The sequence below is a fragment of the Homarus americanus genome, unplaced genomic scaffold (assembly GCF_018991925.1).
Source record: "Homarus americanus isolate GMGI-L3 unplaced genomic scaffold, GMGI_Hamer_2.0 scaffold25013, whole genome shotgun sequence".
NCBI lineage: Eukaryota > Metazoa > Arthropoda > Malacostraca > Decapoda > Nephropidae > Homarus > Homarus americanus.
This window is the reverse complement of record NW_024722158.1, coordinates 7510795-7524964: the sequence shown is the minus strand read 5'-3', so window position 1 is coordinate 7524964 and position 14170 is coordinate 7510795. Positions and strand designations below refer to the sequence as shown.

Genomic DNA, 14170 nt, shown 5'->3' with positions numbered 1-14170 from the left:
CATTACTAAACGTTATGTAACTGTAATTTGTTATGTATTCTATAATTATGTAAGTGTTTGTCTACCATTATATAAGATCAAGTCACTTACCCTTAACTAATTTCACAGTGATAGTGCATTTACTAATATACTCACATAACTTTAATATAAGTACAGTACCTAAGCTGACCCTCACACATACACACACACAGAGGCAATAGACACATCATTGTTGACCTACATGTTACCATACACTTATTTTTGTTGTTTGTTAGAGATTATGGCTTTGAGTTAGGCCCTACACCGTACTAGACTGTGGCAGTGTGGTGAGTGTATCAATCAATCACTGGGTATAGATTTTTCATTAGAAAGGAACATTAAGAAGCAGTTGTTGTGTGTGATGAAGTGTGAGGAGGAAGAGAGAAGTGTGTGACGGAGGGTGAGGAGGGAGAGAGAAGTGTGTGACGGAGAGTGAGGAGGGAGAGAGAAGTGTGTGACGGAGAGTGAGGAGGGAGAGAGAAGTGTGTGACGGAGAGTGAGGAGGGAGAAAGAAGTGTGTGACGGAGGGAGAGAGAAGTGTGTGACGGAGAGTGAGGAGGGAGAGAGAAGTGTGTGACGGAGGGTGAGAGAAGTGTGTGACGGAGAGTGAGGAGGAAGGGAAGGAAGAAGGAAGGAATAGCTCTTTCATTATATACAAAACCATATACAAATATATACTGTACGTTCGTTACTCCACCAGACACCACTAATAAGATGTCACAGCGCCGTTCTCTTAAAAAAAAAACAACAACAACACACAACAAAAAAACATCAATATCCAATGTTTTTGTTTTTAATCTCATTCTTGTTGTGGATCAGTGAGCGGCTGAGTTTCCCCATCATTGTTAGAGTGACCATTCCCCAAGACTGCTTCATCTTCCTTCTTGCCGTACAGGTCCAGCTGACGACTGTAGTAGAAGACGACAATGTCCCCGAACACAGAGATGAAGATGAACGCTGCCACACAAACACATAAATACACCGAATGAGTGACTCGAGTATAGTGACATTGTATATATGTGAATAATTACTATACGCATACATGAACTGTGTTGATGTATTAAAATGATGGTTAAATTTAAACGCATATACATACTGTACATACATACATACATACACACACATGCATACAAACACACACACATTCAAACAAACAGTACACACACACCCACACACACACCTACAGTACACCTACACCTACCTGCCGGGACCAGATGAATGATGAGTCGGAACTTGTCAGTGTCGTACAGCCAACAGTTACCTGAGCGGCCACACTTATTGTCCCACACCACACACGCTGAGTCTGTACCACCCCGGAGTGGATAAAGTAGATTAGTTAAAGTAGATGAAGTAGAGACCTATAATTTAACCTGTATTGACCTATAATTCACCTGTACCGACCTATAATTCACTTGTACCGACCTATAATTGACCTGTACTGACCTATAATTCACCTGTACCGACCTATAATTGATCTGTACTGACCTATAATTCACCTGCACTGCCCTATAATTCACCTGTACTGACCTATAATTCACTTGTACCGACCTATAATTGACCTGTACTGACCTATAATTCACTTGTACTGACCTATAATTCACCTGTACTGCCTTATAATTCACCTGTACCGACCTATAATTCACTTGTACCGACCTATAATTGACCTGTACTGACCTATAATTCACCTGTACTGCCCTATAATTCACCTGTACCGACCTATAATTCACTTGTACCGACCTATAATTATTGACCTGAACTGACCTATAATTCACCTGTACGTACCTATAATTCACCTGTACCCTATAATTCACCTGTGCCACCTGTACCGACCTATAATGTACACTTGTACTTGTACCGACCCCTATAATTGACCTGTACTGACCTATAATTCACCTGTACTTACCTATAATAATTGACCTGTACTGACCTATAATTCACCCGTAATGCCCTATAATTCACCTGTACTGACCTATAATTCACCTGTTACTGACCTATAATTCACCTGTACTGACCTGTATCTCACCTGTACTGACCTATAATTGACCTGTTACTTACCTATAATTGCGCCCATCAGTATAGGAGCAGGTAGGAAGGCGAACACACTCAGAATCACGTTGAGTGTACCTAACGCGATGCCTTTATCTTCCTCCGCTACTGATCTGTTAACATAGAGGATCATTATTACCTTTACAGTATGTCGTTGTTTTGGTTGTTGTTTTGGTTGTTGTTTTGGTTGTTGTTTTGGTTTGTTTGTAGTTATTTATTTATTTAGTTTAGTATTATAATTATTGTTGTAATATTATCATTAAAGGTAAAATATAACATAAATACTTGAGGTAATATATTCAATACTTTTATATCAGTCACCTATACAAATCTTTTAATAATACGTGTGTGTGTGTGTGTGTGTGTGTGTGTGTGACAGGTAAAGAAGGAAGGTGGAAGTGGTTATGAACTATATATTTGACTATTGTATGTATGTATGTATATGTATGTATGTATGTATGTATGTATGTATGTATGTATGTATGTATGTATGTATGTATGTATGTATGTATGTATATGACAGTGGATGATGAACCTGTACCTTAGATTAATGAGGTTACTACCGACTCTACCAGTGGAAGCTACCGTCTTTATCGCCATCTGGATAACAATATAGTAGATGAAGTTACCACACGGTTCTGGACAATAGCCGCTGCTTCCCGACCCGTAGGAGGCACCGTTCATCTGTAGAGGAAGGTCGTGACGTGTAGTGAAGATAAACCTACACACACACACACACACACACACACACACACACACACACACACTTTTTTCTTCCTTACATTTTAAAATATAATAAGAATTTTGGGGTGCGTTTATAGTTTCGTTGTGTATATATAGACAGACAGACAGACAGACAGAGAGGGAGGGATAAATAAACTGATAGATGGACAGATATCTTGTTACAACAGGTGAGCGAGTGACTTACCGAGTGGGTGGGGTCAAAGGTCACATTACTGAGGAGTGGTAGAGTGTCATTGTTGCTGCTGGTTATGTTGTCGATACACCTACAGTCACCGTATGCCTGTACAAGACGATACAATGTGTAATAAAATACTATATAATACAGTTTAATACATCATAATTCAATAGCTTATATCAGAGAAGAAAAATATAGGACACGTGAAGATTAGACACCCCATTTTACCTGATGATCAAACACCTAATTCTTCTACCTGTGGGGGGGGGGGTTAGGTTAGGGTAGGGGAGGTTAGGTTAGGTTATTACAGGTGGGTTATATTATACCTGGTTAGGTTAGGTTAGGTTAGGTTAGGCTATTACAGGCGGGTTACATTATGCTAGGTTGGGTTAAGTTCGGCTGGGGTGCCTATTCTTCAGGTGACACAAGATCACCGCTTACGATGGGGCTGGTGGAGGTGTTGACGGTGGAGCAGCCGGCGTAACAAGCGGAGTAGTAGAGGGTAGACTGGTCCTCTGCACACACTGGTGAGAACTTATCCGAACACCCACACTGAGTTGAGCAGTTGGGGGGAAGTGACCTGTGTTGGGAGGGCGATGGTGTATGAGTCTCTCTCTCTCTCTCTCTCTCTCTCTCTCTCTCTCTCTCTCTATGTATGTATGTATGTATGTATATGACAGTGGATGATGAACCTGTACCTTAGATTAATGAGGTTACTACCGACTCTACCAGTGGAAGCTACCGTCTTTATCGCCATCTGGATAACAATATAGTAGATGAAGTTACCACACGGTTCTGGACAATAGCCGCTGCTTCCCGACCCGTAGGAGGCACCGTTCATCTGTAGAGGAAGGTCGTGACGTGTAGTGAAGATAAACCTACACACACACACACACACACACACACACACACACACACACACACACACACACACACACACACACACACACACACACACACACACACACACGCACGCGCACACACACACACACACACACACACACACTTTTTTCTTCCTTACATTTTAAAATATAATAAGAATTTTGGGGTGCGTTTATAGTTTCGTTGTGTATATATAGACAGACAGACAGACAGACAGAGAGGGAGGGATAAATAAACTGATAGATGGACAGATATCTTGTTACAACAGGTGAGCGAGTGACTTACCGAGTGGGTGGGGTCAAAGGTCACATTACTGAGGAGTGGTAGAGTGTCATTGTTGCTGCTGGTTATGTTGTCGATACACCTACAGTCACCGTATGCCTGTACAAGACGATACAATGTGTAATAAAATACTATATAATACAGTTTAATACATCATAATTCAATAGCTTATATCAGAGAAGAAAAATATAGGACACGTGAAGATTAGACACCCCATTTTACCTGATGATCAAACACCTAATTCTTCTACCTGTGGGGGGGGGGGTTAGGTTAGGGTAGGGGAGGTTAGGTTAGGTTATTACAGGTGGGTTATATTATACCTGGTTAGGTTAGGTTAGGTTAGGTTAGGCTATTACAGGCGGGTTACATTATGCTAGGTTGGGTTAAGTTCGGCTGGGGTGCCTATTCTTCAGGTGACACAAGATCACCGCTTACGATGGGGCTGGTGGAGGTGTTGACGGTGGAGCAGCCGGCGTAACAAGCGGAGTAGTAGAGGGTAGACTGGTCCTCTGCACACACTGGTGAGAACTTATCCGAACACCCACACTGAGTTGAGCAGTTGGGGGGAAGTGACCTGTGTTGGGAGGGCGATGGTGTATGAGTCTCTCTCTCTCTCTCTCTCTCTCTCTCTCTCTCTCTCTCTCTCACACGTAGAAGTAGCTCTTAACTCACCCGTCTACAGGCCCTATGATGTCCAGCCTGGGGCAACCAATGGAGCTAAGGACGATGTAACTACAGCAGGTAAATAGCGTGATGAAGATGTTGTACCCTGTCACGAACCTGGGACCTGGTTGTGCCCACCTGAGTACAGCTCCCCCTAGTCCCGTGCCCAGTACCAGGGATACAAACGATGCCATACCTGTGAAAATAAGAGTACCTGTTGAACCTGTCATTTAATCCTCAATCACCTGTAATTTTTGCCTGTATTTATACCTGTTCTTGATTCATCCTCACCTGTCGCTGTACCTGTTCTTGATTCTGCCTCATCTATCACTGTACCTGTTCTTGATTCATCCTCACCTGTCGCTGTACCTGTTCTTGATTCTTCCTCACCTGTACATGTTCTTGGTTCTGCCCCATTTGTAGCTGTACCTGTTCTTGATTCTTCCTCACCTGTCGCTGTACCTGTTCTTGATTCTTCCTCATCTGTCGCTGTACCTGTTCTTGATTCTGCCTCATCTATCACTGTACCTGTTCTTGATTCTTCCTCACCTGTCGCTGTACCTGTTCTTGATTCTTCCGCACCTGTCGCTGTACCTGTTCTTGATTCTGCCTCATCTATCACTGTACCTGTTCTTGATTCTTCCTCATCTATCACTGTACCTGTACTATAATTCTCTCTCATATCTTGTCATCTTGCATTGGTGTTTGAATGCAGGTCCTGGGTCTTATCGTGTACCTGTACCTGTGGGAGTCAGGTAGTGGTGGTGATAGGTTGATACTGTGTGGTAGCTCCGTCAGGTATGTTCACAAGTAGTGTGGTCAAAAGAGGTCCAATCCTATCAGGTCCCAGCGTAAGGTAATCTAATCTGACTTCACCATTAGGACTGGAACACTTTCTATAGTCCTCATTTAACTCAGTACTGGTGGACTATGGTACAAATGAGTCATGATTTAATGGTTAGATTTAGTTAAAGGTTAGGTTAGGTTAGGTTAAATTTGATTATGTTTAGGTTAAGGTCTATTATAAGTGGAGTTCTTCTGATCTACGTCCTACTCACACATTCACCTGTAGAGAACAGGTAGACTCACCTAAGGTAGAATCCAGGTATACTAGAGGTAGACTCAACTGAGGTATACTCGAGGTAGACTCACCGGTGTAGTAGCTGGCGGTGGTGGCGCTCTGCCTATACTGCGTCTCCAGGTATTTTGGTTTAAAGTTCCAGTAGCCGGCCACACCAATCAAGTAGGTGGTGGTGTTAAAGAGGTTCCCTACCCAGATCTTATTGGTGAAGAGCCGCTTCAGTGCTTTCAGCAGGTCTGAGGAGACGAGAGTTATAACATGATAACACCTGGTAACTTAAGGAGCCTCAGTAGACCTTTTAATGACCAAAGTTATACCCAGATGAAAGATGTTAACTCACTCTTCATCGTGGGTTTCTCCTCTGTCTTCTTGTTCTTGACGAGGGAGGCGAAGTACTCCACCCCTCTCTGGCCTCCTCCGTCCTTATCGTCCTTATCCGCCTGGCGAACGATCTTCCTTGCCTCTCTCTTCAGCGTCTCCGGCAGTTTACGAGGGAATAGGAAAAGGAAATTACCCGTGAGGAGCAATCCGAAGCCGATGATGAGAAAGCCTGAAGAGGATGAAGAAATAGACAAAGTCACGTTATAGCTGTTCAGGTAGTTCAGTAAAAAAGTTCACCCTCACCACAGAACTTGACGCCACTCACACTAACTTGTCTTGCTGATGAATATATAAATCACGTATAAACACTGTAGTTGTTTCCAAAATTTAGCTGTGAAGACAACATACTACATACTGTAGATGTACTTCCCTACTTTCAGAGCAGTGACCGCTCCTCACACATGACACTGTCCGCACCAGTACAGAATCATGCGGTAGTGTGTGTGTGTGTGTGTGTGTGTGTGTGTGTGTGTGTGTGTGTGTGTGTGTGTGTAGGTCCTATTAGAGTAAAATACATAGACGAAGAACCACCATAAGCTAGAGACTCACCTATCCACCAAGCGCCGTACCAACGTGGGTCCTTTCTCGTAAGGTTAGGCTGCACGGACGGATCTATCCACAAAGACAGACACTTGCCACCCACGAAAAACCCGCATACAGGCCCCATGACCCTCAACATGAAGGCGAGGGCTGAAGGATAATAACACTTGACTTATAAGCTTGTTGACATATAATTCAGGATGAGGAATATAAACAAATACGAAAATAAATGTATGTGTAACGAATAGAAGAAGAAGAAGAAGAAGAAGAGATTAACTAATTTTTTAAGACTATAAAACAACAAAATGATAAAGAGAATGCGAAAGAGACAGAGAGGAAGGGGGTGGGGGTACTCACAGTAATACATAGGGTAGGTCTTCTTGCTAATGTTATCGTCCATGTAGGTAATACCGAGGCTGTAGAAGATGCTGAGGGTGATGCCAAAGAGGAACTGAGAGACGAAGAAGAGGATGAGAGGTCCATGAACGGCTCTCTGCTGTCCCGTCCGCTTCCGTCCTCACCACAGTTCTCCTCCGGCTGGAAGAAACACAGCTCCTCTTTCTCTGTCGGGGCGGAGAGAGGGATGAGTTGAGGGAGGCTGTCGGGACGGAGAGAGGGATGAGTTGAGGGAGGCTGTCGGAGCGGAGAAGGATGAGTTGAGGGAGGCTGTCGGGACGGAGAGAGGGGTAAGTTGAGGAGGCTGTCGGGACGAAGAGAGGGTGAGTTGAGGGAGGCTGTCGGGGCGGAGAGAGGGTAAGTTTAGGAGGATGTCGGGGCGAGAGGGATGAGTTGAGGAGGCTGTCGGGACGGAGAGAGGGGTGAGTTTGAGGCTGTCGGGGCGGAGAGAGGGGTGAGTTAAGGGAGGATGTCGGGGCGGAGAGGGATGAGTTGAGGGAGGCTGTCGGGGCGGAGAGGGATGAGTTGAGGGAGGCTGTCGGGGCGGAGAGAGGGATGATTTGAGGGAGGCTGTCGGAGCGGAGAGAGGGATGAGTTGAGGGAGGCTGTCGGGACGGAGAGAAAAAGAGAGGGGGGGGGATATTCAACTTAAAGTACATTTCAATCAATCGTTAAAGTCCTATCCATCCATCCATCTGTCTGTCTGTCTGTCTGTCTCTATCTATCTATCTATCTATCTATCTATCTATCTATCTATCTATCTATATCACAATGACTTCATCCCCAACCACACATTGTAGAGTAAACACAGACTCACAAGAAGATCCATAGATAACAACAACACCATCAGTCAGGACAGGTCAGGAGGTCAGGTCTTACTAGTGTGAGAAGTGAGGCTGGTGATGTTATCCAGTAGATCTGGAGTGGCACCAGCAGTGGCGGCGCGGGCGATGGCGAGAGCTTGTTCGCCAGGGCCATAGAGGAAGTGTGGGAGGGCGGCGGCGAAGCCAGATAGGGCAGCGAAGAATACCCCCATACCCACCCAGCGAGGCCGATGACCAAAGGTGCCATAGTAACCCAAGACGATGGATAAGATGATCTGTGACACGTCGTTGCCCGAGAGGATGGTACCTGGATGAATCAGTAGTGGTTACGTTAGGTTAGGTTGGGTTAGGTTAGATTAGGTTAGGTCTAGGTTAGGCTAGGTTAGGTTAGGTTAGATTAGGTTAGGTCTAGGTTAGGCTAGGTTATAACTGGGACTATATTGATCAGGGCCCATTTTGATTTGGGTCCACTATGACTAGGACCTATTATAACTAGGACCTATTATAACTAGGACCTATTATAACTAGGACCTATTATAACTAGGACCTATTATAACTAGGACCCATTATGTCTAGGAGCCCATTATAACTAGGACCCATTATACCTAGGACCCCATTATAACTAGGACCCATTATACCTAGGACCCATTATACCTAGGACCCATTATACCTAGGACCCCCATTATAACTAGGACCCATTATACCTAGGACCCATTATAACTAGGACCCATTATAACTAGGGACCCATTATGCCTTGAACCCCATTATAACTAGGACCCATTATAACTAGGACCCATTATACCTAGGACCCATTATACCTAGGACCCATTATAACTAGGACCCATTATAACTAGGACCCATTATGTCTAGGAGCCCATTATAACTAGGACCCATTATACCTAGGACCCCATTATAACTAGGACCCATTATGCCTTGAACCCCATTATAACTAGGACCCATTATACCTAGGACCCATTATACCTAGGACCCATTATACCTAGGACCCATTATACCTAGGACCCATTATGCCTAGAAACCCATTATACCTAGGACCCATTATACCTAGGACCCCCATTATAACTAGGACCCATTATACCTAGGACCCATTATACCTAGGACCCATTATACCTAGGACCCCCATTATAACTAGGACCCATTATGCCTAGAAACCCATTATAACTAGGACCCATTATACCTAGGACCCATTATAACCAGGTCCTAAGCCCGTGATGTAAAGTACAGTAGACTAACCACGTACAGTAAAGTAAACTAACCTGTTTCTTTGCTGGTAAACTTAAATCTCTTCTCGATGGTAGACAACACAGACACCATGTAGGTAAAGAAGATGCCTTGAGTCAACCCCACCACACTGAACACTATCATGTACACCTCCTTCTTCGCCATGCACTGTACACACCAGAAATAATGTACATAAGTATCGATGCTTTACAGTTGTTCTATCTATATATCTATCTATCTATCTATCTATCTATCTATCTCTGTCTATCTATCTATCTCTGTCTATCTATCTATCGTTTCTCCTTCCACGCCAGCCATTTTGCAAACAAGAAAGATGTATGAACAATCTCTGGCACTTTATCTCACAAACGGAGAGAAAGAAGATATTTGTCACTCCACTATCTCGCGGTAAATAACGTCAAGAAAGAATCTCTCACTCTATTATCTCACAATCAAGAGACTAAGGGAAGTCTTTAACGACAGGATCTTTAAAACAAGAGATAAATCAACTCTCTCTCTCTCTCTCTCTCTCTCTCTCTTTCCAATAAACTCACAAAGAGATAAATAATTCTTCCACGCCACCACTATCTCTCAAACTAAGAGCTAAATACACTTTTCTTTATCTCACACGCACAAACGAAGTCCCTCGCGCCATTATCTCACAAACAGAGAGATACAAGATGAGTTTCTTATATCTCGCCAACAGAGAGACAATAGAACTCGTGGTCACTCACCTGGAGCCATTGAGGTTTAAAGGAGCCTATGCCACATTTGGTGTCCTCGATGTCTGCCTCTTCATGAAGGAATGTCCTGGCCTCGTCCTCCCGCGAGACCTGGCGAAGTTCTCCCTTCTCGGGCGCCATTTGTGTTCTCGTCTGGCTGCTTACTCTTCCCTGTGTATAAAGGATATAAACACTGAAATATGTTTACGCCTCTACCTGTGAAGGCTAAGTGTATGTATGTATGTATGTATGTATGTATGTATGTATGTATGTATGTATGTATGTATGTATGTAAGGATTGGTAGAATACAGAAACTAAGTATTCGAATACAAGCAAACACGCATAATTTTCCGTACGTATGTATATTTAAAAGTATACATAAATACAATTATTAATACTATGGTGAGTGAAATAAGTAAACATCAGTACCAGGAGGTGAGGATGATAGTGAGGATGGTAGTGAGGATGGTGAGGGTGGTAGTGAGGATGATAGTGAGGATGGTAGTGAGGATGGTGAGGGTGGTAGTGAGGATGGTGAGGGTGGTAGTGAGGATGGTGAGGGTGGGTATGGTGAGGGTGGTAGGAGGATGGTGAGGGTGGTAGTGAGGATGGTGAGGGTGGTAGTGAGGATGGTGAGTAAGGATGAGGGTGAGGATGGTGGTGAGGATGGTGAGGTAGTGGTGAGGGTGGTAGTGAGGATGGTGAGGGTGGTAGTGAGGATGGTGAGGGTGGTAGTGAGGATGGTGAGGGTGGTAGTGAGGATGGTGAGGGTGGTAGTGAGGATGGTGAGGGTGGTAGTGCTCTAAGATCACTCAGTAATGCATTCAGTTTATACATCCAGAATGTTATATATAATTCTTGCTACTGATGCGATAATACATGATCATGTCAGTCACTCACAAGGTCTGACATGGATGAAGACATATTACGTCAATCACCTGTCAGTCATATGTTTCGTCTCTCAGGTGTGTTAAAAGTAAAAGTGGATCTCGTGAAGATAAGACACGACTTCAGTTTTGGTGATCTTAAGGTTAACCACCCTAACGCTAAATTAGCCTAGCCTAACCTAACCTAACCTAACCTAACCTAACCACCCTAACGCTAAATTAGCCTAGCCTAACCTAAACTTCCCCAGGTAGTGTTAGGGTGTTTAATCATCAGGTGACATAAGTTAGGGTAGCTAGTCTTCAGATGATCCGGCTAAGGTTATGTGAACATTAAAAAAGTGGTCCCCTACAGTGAATCAAGTCACATTACCTGTATAGGAGTAGAGGTGGGATACTGCACCGAATTCCCGTTTGAGGTTGTAGCAGCAGGAACAGCGGCTGCAGAGGGAACAGGGAGCAGTAAGAACAAAGGCAGCAGTACGAATAGAGGCAACAGTTGGACAGCTGCTGGAATAGAGTCAGCAGCAAGAACAGAGGCAGCAGCAGCAGTAAGCCGCAGCAGTCCTATCAGTTGTGCGGTGCTGGCGGGAGGTAGAGTGGCATTGATGAGGGTCGAGATGCGGTGTCCTGCCCACCACCCATCATCTTAACACATCATGACAAGTCGTTCCTTACATAAGCTGTCGCCAAAGTCTCTCTCAAGCGTTAATCCATTTTATAATACACCTTAATGAATCTTCTGTGCGGCTCTTTGTATAAGTAACTTAAAGCCATTATTTATTTATCAATTTCCTCATGTTAGTTTTTCCACCTTGTTATTCGGGTGGTGGGGTGTGACTGGAACCACACACACACACACACACACACACACAAAAGGCGTCAACAACATACAAGGCTACTGTCTCAACACACGTCCTCACCATCAGATTTATCTAGGCCATAGCCGCAAAATATCCCGACTAAGGCGCCAACTCACGCCGAGTGATGTTTTTTTCAAGGGCATGAGTTTGACCTCCTCTTAAGCCGCAAATCCTGGCAGATCTGGAGGCTGCCATGTCCGGTATATATTTTATCAGGTATGAACACTGTAGCCCCAGATGTTCTTCGGTTATGTTGTCAACGAACATTCAATAATGTTAACAAACGCGACACTGACCGCCCTACCCTTGTTAGACACACATCAGTGACCTTTAGTTATTGGACCATGACCTACTACTGTCACCATTACACTGGGTCTCGTCCACCTATTGTACTCTACGGCACAAAGTACTGACGGTAAATATAGCAACTTCTACTTCATTAAATTATTTGACAGCAAAATAATGTAGGAATTATTAAAGTCTTATTTTCCATTTACGAATGTTACTTTCTTCGATTTTCTTTTCAGGGTTTTGTGTTTCTCATCAACCATTTCAAAAGCTTTAATTCGTTTAATATTTTATCAAAACATTTCGTTTAACAGCTTTGGTTTACGTAACAATTACCATGATGCTGAAAATCTTATGTCTACTTTCACAGACCTCTCTCTCTCTCTCTCTCTCTCTCTCTCTCTCTCTCTCTCTCTCTCTCTCTCTCTCTCTCTCTCTCTCTCTCTCTCTCTCTTGTCATTCTTTCCTTCTTTCTCTTATTGTTTGCGTGTCTGTCTCTTATAAACAGACACTAACCAGCCTCAAAAAGGCCGTCGAAGGAGTGTAACGGAACCCCTGACGCTCGCTGGCATAAAGTACTGTATTCTGATTGTCCTTTGCCACTGTGGCCTCTGATCTTATCTAATGTAACTGAACCTTATAAACACCATGCCAAATTTAACTAATCCTGAAATAACGTTACTTGAGCAAATCCTGGACAGCTAGTAGTGACGTCATGGTGTGTGAGGACCAATCAAAATACACGGAGCCTGGGTTATGTTGCGTAACTTTTTGGAAAACACCCAAAGACGAATTCTGATTGGCTAATATAGATAAAACGAGTATGAGTATTGTACAGTCTATGAATAAGTGACGCACGTGATCTAGTGACGTAAAGGTGAATAATTACATTATCGTACCAACGGTCTACAGCGTCAGTGACTTGAACTAATTTGTTGTGGTTGCCCTCCATGCCTGTCAGTGGTTATGCAAGCTTGGTGATGATTGGTTGGTTATCTGATTATATTTTTGGTTTTCTTGAAAGGTTGGTTCTGATTGGCCGACAACATTTGTGTCGCTGTATATCCGACACATTACAGTATGTCAAAGAAATCCATTTTGCTGGCACAGCTTACTGTGGTTTACTTTTTTGCTTACTTAACCTTACTTTTCTTCTTAGTTGTAAGTAGTTTATTCTACCCTACTTATCCAGGAAAAGATTTGATCAGCATTGGTGATGCATTATTTACTTTAATTTATCCTCTTCGCCACTGATCGGCCTACTAGCCGTTTGGGCGGTCGGTCATGTCTCTGTTACACGCTGTGGCAAGTACTGGGCATGCACCGGCTCCTCAATGTATCTGTACATGCGCCAGTGTTGGTCAAGTCTTGAGTCTGGTCTTGAAAGAGCTCACACTTAGTGTCATCACAACACTCTCTAGCAGGTTGTTCCAAGAGCTCCCACTCTCACTCCAAAAAAGTTTATCCTGATAGTTTTCTGAACTTGTGTCTTCTTCAACCTTAAGCTGTGACCACTTCTGGGGCGGGTATCAGCCATTTCCAGGTATGAATACTCGACTGATTAATTTATATGCTTCTATTAAGTCCCCCCCCCCCCCTTGCCTGTTTGTAGTATAAGCTAGGCCACTGTTGGCGTTCTAGAGGGTACCTCGGGTGCCGTAGTGAAGGCACCAGTCGGGTGGACTTCCTTTGGACATTTTCAATCAACTGACAGTCTCTCGCATATCTTAGGGACCCAAAAGGGCGACAGCACTCCAAACGGAGAAGTACCTCACTTTTGAAGAGCATTGTGAGTATGTCTGAACGCCCTTCTTAAAAGATCTGATAGTTTAGTTGCTTGATTCACCTTCTTCTCACAATGGTCTGAGAACTTCAGTTCGTTGTCAGCATACACACCCAGGTCTTTTTCACATTTGGTCTCAGTTAATGTTGTTTCTTCGTCCTGTTGGGACATGTGATACGCCTCCTTACTGTTGGTTCGACTTGTTATTTATGTCGTTTTTCAATCAACCTTGCGTGTTTTCAAATAACTTTGACACAACCAGACACAAAAAAGGTTGTGGATAAAGAAAATGGAGAGATCATCCACATTAACAATAATCATGGGCTTTGTGTTCAAATAAATTTGCTTTAAGTCAGAG

General features: G+C 43.6%; 1 protein-coding gene across 1 annotated transcript in view; it reads right to left on the bottom strand.

Annotated features, from left to right (window-relative positions):
- Positions 1-489: 489 nt before the first annotated feature.
- LOC121862027 overlaps positions 490-14170 on the bottom strand; it is a 31362-nt gene continuing 17681 nt past the window's right edge. Inside the window, 19 exon segments of the mRNA XM_042359958.1 lie at positions 490-975; positions 1220-1321; positions 2074-2177; positions 2606-2748; positions 2993-3088; positions 3425-3569; positions 3682-3824; positions 4151-4246; positions 4583-4721; positions 4820-5006; positions 5963-6127; positions 6232-6441; positions 6822-6962; positions 7170-7308; positions 7311-7375; positions 8088-8339; positions 9307-9439; positions 10006-10164; positions 11252-11526. Of these exon segments, the coding sequence (XP_042215892.1) occupies positions 818-975; positions 1220-1321; positions 2074-2177; positions 2606-2748; positions 2993-3088; positions 3425-3569; positions 3682-3824; positions 4151-4246; positions 4583-4721; positions 4820-5006; positions 5963-6127; positions 6232-6441; positions 6822-6962; positions 7170-7308; positions 7311-7375; positions 8088-8339; positions 9307-9439; positions 10006-10164; positions 11252-11526 (2852 nt within the window). The 3' untranslated portion in view covers positions 490-817.